Here is a 15,329-nt window from a genome sequence, read left to right as displayed (position 1 = left end):
GTATTTACTTTTACAGTAAAGTTATTTCCCAAGAGTGGGACAAATATCTTGGAAAATGTTTTGAGATTTCCAATGAGGGGTTTTTATTTTTTATCGTTGGATAGAGTGATACGATACACTCGCGCCATCTCAAGAATTTTGAGTCAAGTTTTAAGAGTGCGTTCACCCAGTATCCGCCCACTCATTTTGGTGGGAAATTTATGTTTGTTTTAAAGGACCCATTCGAAACTCTAGTTTCAATATATCGATTTGTTTATCTTCGCTTTTTAATTAAAAGAAGAATTGTCGATTGTTATATTTTAATTACAGTTTCGTTGGTCATTTATAGTGAACTTGAAATATAAATGGTAGTTTATTGAATAGATTACCGCTATTATTGGGTAATTATTGTAATTTTAACTGAAGTACTAAAGCTGTGAAATTACCGATAGCTAAAAGAAATTTTTCGATAATTTCAAGTCGTGGGAAAAATTAAATTACCGCATTGTAGGTAATTAAAAATTATTAGTAATGTAATTTAATTTATTGGCTACATTACCATTGTTATATAGCCAGCCACTGTATGGTCTTTTAAATTAGACTCGAATATAAGCTTCTAAATTTTAATTAGTCTACTGCATAAGTAACTTAACATCAATAAGTATGGTACTAAATGAAATTCGTTGAGGTTCCCCGTTTATTTCCGAGGGGTCCGTCACTCTGTGCAATCGGTGTACACGGCTATACCTTTGACTGTACTTTATTGATTACGCGTAATATTTAAAATCCCTGCCCTTGACAGTGCTAAAATGATTCGATTCCAATCCGGACTTAAACAGTGATTAGCCCCTCGTTTATTTCCGATTAAAACACGTGATTTCCGTCAAACAATCCAAGTTAATTTTGTCGCCAATCAAAACTAGCTTAGAATAGAAGTAAATCAATAGGTTGAAGCACCCTCCAAGTATTAATATATAATGTTTTACAGTTACCATTCTAGAACTTGTTGTTCCCATTTAACGCAACAAACCTTTAGCGTTACTGCAATGGGTTAAGTGTCATTATTATCATATTTATTATCATCAAGTTACTTATATAACTCCTGTGATGTGAAAATTTATGAAAATAAAATTTGGCTGGCGGGCGGCCCCGAGGAACGGGAAGTAGGCCTGGTTAATAATTGTAATTTAACGACTAGAGTGTGTTTTAATTAGTTGTAAAGCTAGGTGTTTTTATTATTAGCATTTTTATTGGCATTTTCAAAATGTTAAATTGCACTTGTGCAGAATTTTAATGTGTATCCTGTATGAGTCATAACAGGGATAGATTTAATTTTAGAAGTAGGAATGGAGAACGGTTAGTATTTACTTCAGTTATTCCGACTCATAGACCACCCAGTATAGATAGGGCCCCTCCCTGCAACACGTGACGAAAATTTTAAATTATTTTATTGACTGGATCACTTAAACTTCGTTTTGATGACGTTGCTGACGGGGAGGGCGAAAAATAATGACGTAATTCGTTGTTACCTCTGTTGCTATGACCCGCCTCTTCTTTCATACCCCCTCCCGTCCCGTGGAAGGGGGTCCGGGACTATGACGCGCGCCCAGATTACTCCGTTCTCCATTCCTACTAATAAAATTAAATCTATCCCTGGTCATAATAAATATAAAGGTTGATTAAATGGGCGATTTTGAGTCGAAAATAGCCAATCAACATCTATTACTAAACAAATTTCACCTTTCTCTAATCAATATATTAAAACTTCATTTAATTTATTCACAGGAAGGCAATGATCTAATAAAAGATTGTACTTCAAACCAACCCTAATCTCACCATGACGATACCGACCAAAAGACGTAACGAGGCCACGCCTAATTCGTGACGTCACTTCCGGTCTAAATCGTCTTAAAAGGATCAAGCGTGCCTTTGTTTTTCATCGTTGTCTTCGGTGTTAATTTCGTGTTTATTTTGATTCAATATCAAAACGCTTGACCACCAATAACATCAACAACATATACACAGTGTCCGCGATGTTTTTCGATTGGATAACGTTGCCGGCCATGAGCCAATCAAACGGGAAGTGGACTGGACCTGTCGGTTCCAGCAACAATCGCAGCAGCTTTGTGCCAAAAATGTTAACGCGTTTGTTGTGCGCGGTGTGTTTTATCGGTGTCGTGACGGCCTTTGAGCCCTACGTCAACAATGAATTGGATAAGTCGTCCAGTTACAAGAACTACAACGGGTTTTCAAGTGCCAATGACGATGAAACGGTCAAGAGGTATTGGGGCATTTCGGACAGTACCGCCCTTGTAGGACAGATCTTCAATTTTACCATTTCCAAGGATGCCTTTACTGGGAAAGTTCACAAGTTTATTGTAAGTCTTGTTTTTTCTTTTTTTTTTTAGTTACTTTCGGTATAAGTTTATGTTCCATAAGTATGACGCTTCGTAATGCTACTGAGAGACTTATAGTTCGAGAACGACGGAAGCGAGTCAGTTGAAATCCCACACTCTGTGGTGGTTAATTTTGCAGGACCAAGTTCCATCTAGGCCCTATTTAGTCTGAACTTACTAAGCCCAAATTTGACAGCGCCTCACCAGGCGTATGTCGCTTTACCCTGAATCTATGACGTTTCTCCTACGTGACGTCACTTCATGAGTCTCTCAGTTACCAGTGACAAACTTATGGAACATATCTTATGAACTTATTCCTACGGGTATTGACCCTTTGCAAACGTTGAACGTAATATGAGTCTGTTATTTGAGTACCTTGTTGTCTTAAGCCTGAAAATCCGGTATTTGTATCAACCAAAGACGTTAGATTTGAGTTGTAACAATACGGACTGAATTTGGTGCAGGACTGGTAACTGTGAAGCCCAATCTAACGTCTTTGGCTCGACATATCGAGTGTCCCCTTTTTATAAAGGGTCTGTTGAAAGTTATGTGTCAATTACAGACTATATGTGACATTTAAAACTAATATAAGACCACAATAAGCCTTTGGAAGTTAATTTCATAATATTTGTAGTCTGAATTGTACCACATTTTAATTATGTGTAAGATTCTGAGGAAGGTATTATCAAAAATACGATTCACCTTTAAGATTTACCAGCTAGGCGTATTTGTATTTGGTCATAAAATCGTCAGTCCAAAGGTCAAAATCGAGTCCAAAATAAAAATTGACCTCTCCTCGAGCTCGGCCCATAACCAATTTCATAAAACATTGTTTTAACAAATACCCCCTCCAATGAGAATAGATAATTTTCGACAGTTTAGTACTTAAAGTTTAGTTAAACTAAACGCACTTATTTACCAGGTTTAATTTACAATTGGTGCTTTATAAATGTCAATTAACATACCGTATATGGTCGCGTTTTACCTTACTGTCTTTCCTATAATACTTTTGAGGTATTTTACCCTCGTTGGCCGCCGATTACCATTGCAAACACCTGGTACCGGCACTTCCAAGAATTCTTTTCTTTTCGGCCCAAACCTACCCCCTAGTTTCTGAAAAGGTTGCTGAACCGGAGTGGGGAATTCCCTTGGCACTAGCCTATGGGTTAAGACCCCCCTCTTGTTAGCGACTAACTAATTTGTGATATGTTACCCCTATCTTGGGTGTTCTTACTTCAACTTCTTGTTGCAAGTTTGTAGTTCGAGCCCCGAGAAAAGAATTTTTGAAATTGGCCCTTCTTCGGAAGGGCCTACAAACAATACAAAATCAAATACTGGTTGTAATTTTGAGGCGGGGGATCATGGATTAACTAACGCTATTTATTGTTCACTAACTGTGTTTCCCGTGTAATACTGTCGCCAACTACATGTTCCGAATTATTCCTTGATTCCCCTCTTCATTCCCCCAATTTATTGGACCAAAACGGATGTAAATATAGCGCCATCTCTAGGCAAAATAAATAGTTTTTGCGGATTTTAAAGATGACGGCGCCCAATTTTAGGCGGCATTTCAATTTTTGACGTCATAGGACACGTGATATTTGGCTAGGGGGTGTTTGGAACATGTATACTTTATCTTTTAGGGGAACGAACAATCCCTAGCGTTAGTTAATCCATGCGGGGATTAACTCCGGGACCTGTGTTTGGACTGGAAATGTGGCGAATTTATACCTTCTCCCTAATATCACATCTTGGTATGGCCTGAGCTGACCACGATATGGTCGCCAAAAACGAAGTAAGAGATAGGAGGGTGGGTGTGACGTCATGAGAAAGTTCGTGGTAGCAGACTATTTGGTCTCTCCTCCTTATACGTGCTCGTTGAAAAGACTGGGTACCTGAAAGTAGTTCTGCAAGTATATTACTCTTAAATCGTTTTTATCTTACGGCGTCTATTATTATAGTCCTGGAAAATAACACCAATTTTGAGGTTTAACTACAATGATATATCTTCCTAAGTATGAGGGATTTTCCCAAAGAAAATTACTACTCCTTAACTTCGTTCGCTCTAAGGCAATTATTTCAAACCGTTCCCTTCAATTTTTATCTCTTCAATGGATAAAATAAAAAGTAAAAGTAAAAAAAAATATTGGAAGCTCCTAAGAAAAATTGCAAGTTCGGCTGTCGCCTTTTTACTTAACTTCCGGTATGTGTAAGATGATTCTCAAACAGAGGCGCGTTACTTGCCTTCTCTTAACTGTAGCGGTACATTCTTTTTTGATGACTTAAGAGAGAGGCCACAAAGGTCAAGTGCCTGTGACATAAATATTTCATTTGCTCAAAGAAAAAGTCTCTTCAACGGTTTTTTTGTAGGGTTCATTAAAACATTCAAATATCAGGATTTTTTTTTTACTTTGGGTAGACTAAAGCAGGGCTCCTATAACTCCTATAAAATCCTATGTTTTTGAAGCTGAAGTAAATACTAACCGTTCTCTATTCCTACTTCTAAAATTAAATCTATCCCTGCCAATACATAATGGAATATTTCGCCAAATGTTTACTAAATTCATTTCCGGTTTTTTCTGTTTGGGTGATTGATTTACCTTCTGTACAAAACATATCATGATTGGTTGAGGAAATGTCGTCTGCTTTACTGTATGGAGTAATATTTATACAAAGGTGTCTACCAACCACGTGTCTACCAAAAATCAAGAGTGAATATCCGGAAGTAGTGAACCCCAAAGAACTTAACATGAACTGAATACAATGTTTAACTATCTACTCCTCTATTGTATATCCTCTATGCTCGAAAGATATATCTATAACATCATCTTCTAGAATAAACTCACTACATCACAGCAGCAGCCTTCGAGAGCGAAACATAAAAGATATAATCGAAACATCTACTTAATATTTTGATTCCAAGGTATTGGCAAAGGTCCCATTCATTGTCTGGAAGGGGACCTAGTTTCTTACGCAGTATGGCAGCAGTACAGTTATCTTCTCTAGCCCGTGAAATAGAATGTTATATTATATTATAAAGCAGCTAGCGTTAGTAGGTTAAACCTTTGTCTAGGAATTTTCTTGAAAAAATAGACTACGTTGTATTAAATTTCAATATTTTTTTGGTTTCTATTTTTTATTTTTTCAAACTCCTGGCTCTGACCGAAGACAATTTTTTTGGAGTTGTTACAAACACTCTAGAAAATTGAATTTCTCTTGTCACTTTTAAGAGTTCCAAATAAAAGTTTTGATATTAAATTTAAAGGGAGGGTGAAATGGAAAATAAAGTGGGTTTTTTTTGGGTTTGTTTATCGATTCTTTCATGAAGGATGAAATTAAACGCCTCAGATATACAGGGTGTTTGTGATTATGATAAGTCTTCCAAAAAATAACGTGGATGTTCTTTTTGCGATTTTGAGTGTAAAAAGTTCTATGACATTTTGCCCTTGTTAAGATTTGAGTGTTTTAGGTATGACCCCTTAATTAAATTAGCCCCAATCATTGTCTTTCAGTTTCTTAATTAATTAAATTTAAGGGGTCGTCCATAAAATACTGATATTTCAATCTTAACTCGAAAACAGTGTCCCTTAGGGTAAACCAAATGGAGATGGAAGTTATATATTTGACTCAAAATCGATTTCCCAAAGAATATCCCCCTTAATTTATGGCAGACTTATTAGAAAACCCCTGTAATTTACTTATAGCGTGGTTAAAACCATAGAATTTGAATATTGCTTGTACCATAAGTTTATATGTTCCTTCTGTAAGTTTGTCACTGGTAACTTAGAAAATGGAGCTTGTAATTTTGAAGTTAGTGACGTAGGTCATAGATTCAGGGTAAAGCGACATACGCCTGGTGTGGCGCTGCTGTCAAATTTGGGCTTAGTAATGCACAGACTAAATAGGACATAGATGGAACTTGGTCCTGCAAAATTAACCACCGCCGAGTGTAGTTAGGACTTGAATTGACTCGCTTCCGTCGTTCTCCTTCTCGAACTAGTTATCTCGAGCTGTAAGTCTCTCAGTAGCATTACATTACGAACTTGTGTAGCTAGTGCCATTCATACTTATGGAAGGAACATATCACTTATAAACTTACGATATTATTTATGGCTACTACACAAACTTTAACTTCAGCTATTCATTTATGCTTTCATTATTTATTATCTTGTATTTTAGCTTCCTGAGTAAGACATATTGTTAAGCCTAATTATTAAAAGAGATAGACAGGTAATAAATTACAGTAACGATGTAACCACGATAATGAAGTTTCAGTTGTTGTTGCTTGCTGATATTTATAGAAGCAGAATAAATTATTGTTGTTTTGATAAGACGGTAGGACTAATTAATATTCCAAGCGGACAAACGAAACGAAACGAGTCCATGGTCAGATATTGATTGTCCTATACTGTATAAATGTTTTGGGAAACCCGGATGTTGATACCGGAAGTGCTAGTATCCTAAATCGGATGAGAATAATGTACTTCCTGCAGTGCCCACCCTATGCTAGATTATTAATGTTTGATGTTGGTCTGCAAAGGCCTTGTTATATATATTCTTAATGGTTGTTTATTTATTTGAAGGGAATAATAACACACAATAATACAAGGTTATCTGATAAAAGTTAATACAAAGAACTTATTTTATGAGAAACAAAGGTCAATAACTTACAATACGTTGTTTCGAAATCATTTTATATAAAAATGGTCTAAATTTTTCGTTATTGTAAAATAACAACGGCTCTTAATTTAATAAAACTTAGCCTTTTTTTAATAAATTAAAGCTTATGTGTAAATAAATATCGAACCAAAGATGTATCGCAACTTTGAAAACTTTTGGGAAATACTGGGCTATCAAACACCAGGGATAGATTTAATTTTAGAAATAGGAATGGAGAAAAATTAATTTTTACTTCAGTCCGACTCATAGACCACCCAGTAAAGAGCCCCTCCCTCCAACACGTAATGTAACGAAAAGTTTAAATTATCTTATTGGCTCACTTAAACTACGTTTTGATGACGTTGCTGACGGGGACGTCTATAAGTACGTAATTCCTTTTTACCTCTGTCGCTATGATTCGTCTCTTCTTTCATACCCCTCCGTCCCGTGAAAGGGGGTCCGGGACTTTGACGCGCCCAGATATTACTCTGTTCTCCATTCCTACTTCTAAAATTAAATCTATCTCTGCAAACACTATAAGTTATACGATTGTAAACTTGTTAAGTATATAAACAGCGTTGTAAAAGTACGTCCGATCATCATGATATAGCCTTTAAAACCTAACCCTTTACGTGTAAGAAAAAATTATTGGAAACCATTAGTTCTAACTCACAACCGTAATGCGTTATTGCTTTGCCAATAATATAGTGGCACTCACTCACTCACGTCTTACGCCAATAATATATTGATAGGAGCTCAATTTATTTTTCAGGTGAGCGAGGCAGGAGAGCCGAAACTGCCTTCTTGGTTAAGGTTTGACCAAAAAACACGGAGCTTTCAGGGTATACCTTTAGAGAAAGATGTTGGCCAGTATTACATCAGCGTCAAAGCCCAGGGTGCGCCACATGGTGCCATTGGTAAGTTAAAACCTTATATTTAATCCCCCAGGGAGCCCAGTGGCCCTAAAATTATTATAAAATCCTATATTTTTGAACCTGTCCTATATATTACTATGCTATAATTTCATGAAACGTATGTCCCATATTTTTGTCTTAGTTTGGGAAGTTTTCGTATAGTTTAGCATCAAATTTATCAAAATTTAGTTAGCTCTTTTATCGAGATCACATTTGTCTGGACCAAGAAGTGATATCTAGTTTATTAGGGAGAAGGTATAAATTCGTCACATTTATAATCTAGCTTTATCTCCAGTCCAAAAGACGTAGGTCCGGAGTTAATCATCGCCGCCTCTAAATAACAACCAGCATCTCATTGGTTCTTGGAAACTCACGTCAGCGCGACGCGAATGACGAAAATTACGTATTTTCCGACTGAGGAGAGGCGAAATAGCCCGGTGCCTCCTTTTACGTCCCCCCTTGTATTTTGAAAGGGGGACTGGGACTATGGCGCGCGAATTCTTAGGCATCTTATACCTTCTCCCTAATAAACTAGACATCACTTCTTGTCTAGACACTAAAATTGCGAAACAGGATATTTTATTTAAATTCTTCTTTTCAAAGTAAAATCCAATTTGTTATTTTTTAATTAGATTTTTCTATATAGTTAAAGCCAAAATATTATATGTGAGGAATTTTATTCCCATATTTTCCTATAAAAACACATTTTACCTCCTCATAGAATTCTATAAATCATTTTTTTCCTATAATGAATTAAAACTTTTTTTGCTGAGCTACACCATTTAGAGAACGAACATTTCAATATATTTTTAGGTAAAAATGTCGCCAAAGATGTCTTCTCAATCGACGTAGTAGATGACTCGCCAGACACAAATAACGCGTCTCCAACACCAAAATGCGTCACGGGGGAAGTCCTAACCGTTGCTTCCGTTATCTTCGACGCTGACCTCGAAAACCTGACCCCTGAGAACCGTATCAATTTACTGGAACGTGCCGCTAATGTTATGAAAATCCCTTCCGAATCGTTGAAACTAAAACCCCTCGCACCAAACACTAGAGCATTCGATACGTCCGCCATAATGGCAGGTCCAGGTAACGCTCGAACCTCTAAAAACCCCGGTGCCATTCTTCAGTGGCAAGTCGGTTGTTCCGGAGTGGTTAGCCCCGATCAGTCAGAACGCATTACGGAGATTGAGAAGATGTCCAAAGATGGTACGCTCGGAGATGAACTTAACCATCCTGTTGTGGGTTGGCACGTTACTAATCGTCAACAGCAAGCAGTGGTACGTCGTGAGAAACGACAAGCTCATGGTCATCATCCTATCTCGGGAACACCGGTTCCTACATTCTTTCCAACTAGATTTCCTCATACTACAGAAAGAGTAGATGAATACACCGATGAGACTAACGCCCCTGAATCTCGAATCGTACCTACAATGGTTTCCCCACATTTTTCAAGTAGCTCTCATCACCACAGACACGATCATGGTAGGGGTATGGCTCCTGGTGAACGTGGACATCATAGACCCCGTGAATCAGTTAGAATTACCGCTTCCCCAGTACTACCCCGTTTGGCGACACCCTACGCTTCCATAGTTGGTACACCTATCTTGGACCCTGACCGTCCAAGTACATATATGGGTACCTTAACCACGTTAGATATCGCTCCAACCAGGGTCAGTTACGGCGAGTATACTCCTACCATCTCGCCATCAAGCACACCAATCTTGTCGGTAACTGATTCGATTAAGCCTAGTAAACCGGATTGGAGTCCGGACAAAGCTACTGCAGCTCCTCCAGGAGGACTCAACTCTAAACCTACCATTCAAACTCGTATGAAGAAGTTATCCATAATCGCCGGTAAAGTATGGTCGTACCAAATTCCTCAGGATACCTTTGTGGACTTGGAAGACGGTGACACGAGACAATTGAAGCTCATATTCACGACGCAAGATCGTACGGCCATTACTCAATCTTCTTGGGTACAATTTGACCCTGTTCGACAAGTCTTGTACGCTCTGCCCTTGGATGAGAATATTGGAAAGTATCAGTTCATCCTAGAAGCCATGGATAGTGGCGGAGAAACCATAAACGATATCTTAGACATTCACGTTCGTCAACACCCGAGTCATCGAGCTGTCCATCACACCTTCACCTTGTCGTTAGTATCACCGAAATGGAAATATCCGGTTGCCATTGATTGGGAGATTGAGGTTGTTAAGAAGCTAGCCAAGTTGTACGGTGATCGCAATACATCGTTTATCACCGTGAAAGACGTCACCACAACTGACCCGTTGAAGATAACTTGGACCAATGATACCTTACCGCGTCACCCATGTCCTAGAGAGCGAGTTGAGCGATTGGCCAATAGAATTATGAGAGACGAAACGGGTACTCCAACTACCCATTTGACCAAAGTATTGGGTAAAGAGATAAAAGTGGACAGGGCTTACGTGTCCTACCTGGGCGTCTGCGAAGCTTCAATACCCACAACACCTATCACCAAATCGGACAATCCCCCAGAGTTACGTAACGCTATTGAACAAGTCAATGCTACAGTTGGCGAAATCTTAAGGTTCAAGGTACCGGAAGATACCTTCTACGACGAACAAGATGGAAGCACGCGTTGCTTGAAACTACTATTCCTCACAATCGATAGTGCTTTGGTTCCTAAATCTTCTTGGGTCCAGTTAAATCACAAGTCTCAGGAATTGTACGGTTTACCATTCGACGGAGATGTGGGGCACCACGAGTTTATCATGACTGCCCAAGACAATGACGGACGTACTGTCAATGACGCCTTTATGATCGTTGTACATCCAAGAGTGCCGCGTAAATCCGCTATTGAATTCAGTATCCACTTGGACGCCAACTTCAACGACTTTAGTCGTAATATCAGTCAGAAAGTTTTAGTACCGTGGAAATTATCCAAAATGTACGGAGACCCCGATCCGCGTTACATCACAGTAAATAGCATAAGTAAAGGTTCAGTCGTCTTCGCCTGGATTAACAATACATTACCACTTGACCCGTGTCCAGAAGAAAAGATCGCGTACTTGGTCAGTTTCCTGAAGAACGATAACGAAACGATATCGTCCAAGTTGGTTCAAGCCATGGAACCCGAGTTCCGCGTTATTAAAGTTGACCCCATGCCATTAGGCCCTTGTATCAGTGTTGTTCACGTTGGTGGAGCTACTATTTCACCCATAACCCCAACGATACCACCTATAGAAGAATCTGAACCGGCTACCTCCAGTGACGATGACATTTATATCACAACCATCATTCCCGCTGTGGTTATCGCTATCATGTTGATCATAGCAGCCATGGTGGCTTGCTTTTTGTATCGCAAGAAACGAAAGGGTAAAATGACCATGAATGAAAATGGAGCCTTCGTTACCAAAGGGATTCCAATCATCTTTGCCGATGAGTTAGATGAAAAAAATGATCCGGCGAAACCACCGATTATTTTGAAGGAAGAGAAGCCACCCTTAGCACCGATGGATTATCCACGTTCCATATCCGCTAGTAGTCGAGATTCAACGCCCCAAACGGACCGCAAGGAAGTGGCCAACTTAAGAGACACTAACGCTGACTTGCATCATCAGGATCCGCATTTTTCGCCACCCTATCAACCACCTCCGCCTTTTACCACTAGCAGAGATAATAAAAACTCTAGACCAAAGGCGACACCTACTTATAGGCAACCTCCACCTTACGTACCACCTTAACGCCGCCCTACCTTTATAACAAACCCCCCAACTCTAAAACAAACAAAAAAGTAATTATCAAAAAATAAAATCCAAGGAAATTTCTTGTTTCTTTTCGAAATTGAGTGACGTGGGACAAAACTAAAACTAAAAGTGATGTTCGATGATTAAAAATTTACAACAATTTCGAGTGTGGATGTGTAAAAGAAAATTATATAAACTATGTCCAAAAAAATGGTTAATTAATTTCGTTTACGTCACGTTACGTTACGTCACGTGTCAGTCGGAATTTAGTTTCCATATGACGTGAACTAATTCTGTAGTTCTGGCTGATTTTAAAAAACAAATTATTATTATCGAGTTTCATTAATTAATTACAATTAATCGTAAGACGATCTAGGAAATATTAAAATTTAATTTTGTTTTTCCTTCAATAGGTGTGCCTTCACTAAGCCTTTTAATGAAACATTAATGAAAAATTAATTACAAAACTCCCTATATATGGTTTTAAATTAAACAAACCAATGTCGAAGTATCCCAGACTTAAAAGGAAAAATTCAGGTAAGGTAATATTATACCTTAATTAAAAGAACGGCTGCTTTTTCTAAATATAAAAGGAATTAAATATTAAAATTAAGAAATAAATGATTTCTTATTACAATATGATAATTATTACATTTAATTAGTCTTAAAAATAATCAAGGATTACTGCCTCGCCATCCGTCATTGCTTTAGTACAGGCGTCTGCTAAATCGAACCTCTTACCCATACAGGATTGGTTGAAGTCTAGCAGGCTGAGAGAGGTAAGGTAGGGGTAACGTTGGTTCGGGCTAGCAGACGCCACTAAATCAATGGCGGATGGCGATGCAGTAGTCCTTAATTATTTTTAAGACTAATTAAATGTACTAATTATCGTATTGTAATAAGAGATAATTTTATTATTACAATATGATAATTAGTACATTTAATTAGTCTTAAAAATAATCAAGGACTACTGCATCACCCGCCATTGCTTTAGTGGCGTCTGCTAAACCGAACCTCTTACTCCTACTTTATTGGTTGAATTCTCACAGGATGAGAGGTAGTAGTAACGTTGGTTCTGACTAGCAGACGCCTCTAAAAGAATGGCGGATGGCACAGTAGTCCTTGATTATTTTTAATTTTAATCAAATGTACCAATTATCATATTGTATTAAGAGGCAATTTTTTATTTCTTTTTTCAATATTTAATTCCTTTTATATTTAGAAAAAGCAGACGTTCTTTTAATTAAGGTATAATGTTATATTACCTAAACTATTCCTTTAAATATACATATATATTCCCGAGTAAATATATAGTTTGTTTTACTGTCTTCCCCCAAAATATAAATATATCGGAGTTTTTTTAACATTTTTTTTTACATTATCGCAAAAAAAAAAACATTTGCGATAGACCAGACCACGTGGTCAAGTGGTCAAGAAAATTATATATCGTTAGGATAGATTTGACTGAATTTTAATTTTTATAAAGGCTGCTGGCTGCTAATTAACAATTAACTAACAAAAATTAATTTAGAAATAAGAAAAATTAAAAAACCAAGCTATTTTTTGCACATTTATTTATATTCAATTTAAACAAACGTTCTAAGGGAGATAACGATAATGATGAGAAAATGAATTCTACATATAAATATTATATAAAAAAAAATAAATAAATACACAAACAAAAAATGTACAGGTGTTTATTAAAAAAATATCAATTTTAATGTTAGACAGCTATTAATTATTTTTTTTTGTTTTAATTACTTAGAAAATTATCGTTTAATTTAGACATTGTTCGAAATGAAATTTAAACGAACAAAACTATATATAATATCTATAAGTATAAGTATAAGTTTGTAGTCAAGATAATTAATTACAATTAACTCCTCGGTTATTAATTTTAATTACGATTAAACCCAAGTTTAGGATCGATTTAAATATTAAATAAAAAAAAAAGATTTAAAAAAAAATCAAATTAATATTTCATACATTTTTGTACCGAAAAATAAATAAATAATCCTTGGGTTTGTAATTAAAATTAACCCAAGAATTTAAATTAAATGAAAAAAATTAAATAAAAATTAAAATGTGCTGTGGTTCAAATTAACTAAACTTTAAATATTGTACTGGTTGATATTTAATCTCTGATAATGTTTAGAGTAGTTTGAAAAAAGCGCACTTAACATACGTAAGTCTATTGTTTAAAAACTTAAATTTAATTAAGTGAAAAAAATTAAATTTTTGGGGAGGTTAATGAACTTGAAATTTTTCGGAAACAATTAATTGATTAATTAATATATTTTAGATTATTTTTTTACTGAAAAAACTTTAATTAAACACGTTCCTTTGTTTAAGGGTGTGGCTTAGTTTAAAAATATGCCACTAGAGGCGTTACGTAACGCTCTCTCTCTGAATTTATGATTAATTTCTAAATTTAATCATTTCTAAAGGGTGTAGCTCGATTTAAACTTATGATATTTAAATATAATTACCATTAATATTAATATTAATCATTATTATTATTTTGTTAATTAAAAGTCTAGTCTGACAGAAAGAATTAATTTAAGTACGCGTAGAATTTTTAGTAACGCAAATACGAAACTCCAAAAAATATCTCGTTCACTTATAAATGGTGCTAAAAAAATTAAATCGAGAAAGATAACTACAATTAAACTTAATTTTGTTTCCCTCCTTTAAATATTAAATATTAATTATCCTAAAATTCCGCCCCCATATTTGTAACGTATGGAACGAACGTAAGAATGATTGAATTGAATTGAATTGAACCAGTTTAAAAAAAACTCTTAAAAAAGCGTCTGCTAGAAAATGTTTTTTAATCGGATTCGGGAAAAACACTTGAAAAAGCGTCTGCTAAAAAATGTTTTTAATTTTAATATTTTTTTTTCTTGGTTTTTACATAAAAATGAAAATATGTGTAAATTACAATATTATGAAGAAAAAAAAACATCAAATTCCCACCATGTTCTACAACAAAAAAACATAAATCTTTAGACTTTTATCGTGGCCGTTCAATAATTATACGTTGTGGACTCGAGAACTTAAGTAAAAACGGAAACAATTGTGAATGTAGTGTTTATCAAATCAACATGAAAACAAAACAAACAAACAAAATCTCCCTAAGTCATACATGTGTTGTATCTTTTTATTTTTTAGTTGTCATACGTGTAATAAAAAATGAAAATGATCTTAAAAAATTACGACTTCATTTTAATTATTATTTTGTCAAGTCTTTAGCTTGCATTTTTTCAGTAATGAGTGTTTAAGCAAAGACATCGACAGACATAAATCGCGTTGTGATTGAGGCTATGAAAACAACGTTTAATGATAGCCCTTTCGTGGTATCATAAGTCTATTATGTAAGGGGACCTTACATAATAGACTTGTGGTGGTATAGATAGTGTAGAGGGGGCCTGTTCTTTACTTTATAACGTACAAGATTTGAAATATTATGATTTGTACGAGTTGCGTATTAGATTTGAACAAGTGACGGCCCCCTCGGATAGCGTGCACTAAAGCGGCTAGAGAAATTTCCTCCCCCATTGCCAGTTATTTGTTATTAGAGCATCTCCCGCATTCAGGTTTGGAACTGAATGATAAGTACTGAATCGAACAGCATAGGGACTTGGCAG

At 36.1% G+C, this 15,329-nt stretch overlaps 1 protein-coding gene across 2 annotated transcripts in view; it reads left to right on the top strand.

Annotated features, from left to right (window-relative positions):
- The window catches only part of Dg (Dystroglycan), a 115,109-nt gene extending 100,215 nt beyond the window's left edge, over positions 1-14,894 (top strand). For both annotated transcript variants that reach the window (XM_089855108.1, XM_089855107.1), the window contains 3 exons: positions 1,765-2,357; positions 7,807-7,951; positions 8,762-14,894. In XM_089855108.1, coding sequence (XP_089711234.1) covers positions 2,013-2,357; positions 7,807-7,951; positions 8,762-11,679 — 3,408 coding nt within the window. In that variant the 5' untranslated portion in view covers positions 1,765-2,012 and the 3' untranslated portion in view covers positions 11,680-14,894. The remainder of the gene's footprint in view (positions 1-1,764; positions 2,358-7,806; positions 7,952-8,761) is intronic.
- The last annotated feature ends 435 nt before the right edge of the window (positions 14,895-15,329 follow it).

This window comes from Phalangium opilio, unplaced genomic scaffold (assembly GCF_054372755.1).
Source record: "Phalangium opilio isolate 3A_F unplaced genomic scaffold, DU_Popi_V2 ptg000209l_1, whole genome shotgun sequence".
NCBI lineage: Eukaryota > Metazoa > Arthropoda > Arachnida > Opiliones > Phalangiidae > Phalangium > Phalangium opilio.
The sequence above is the reverse complement of the archived record's forward strand: the minus strand, read 5'-3'. Positions and strand labels throughout refer to the sequence as shown.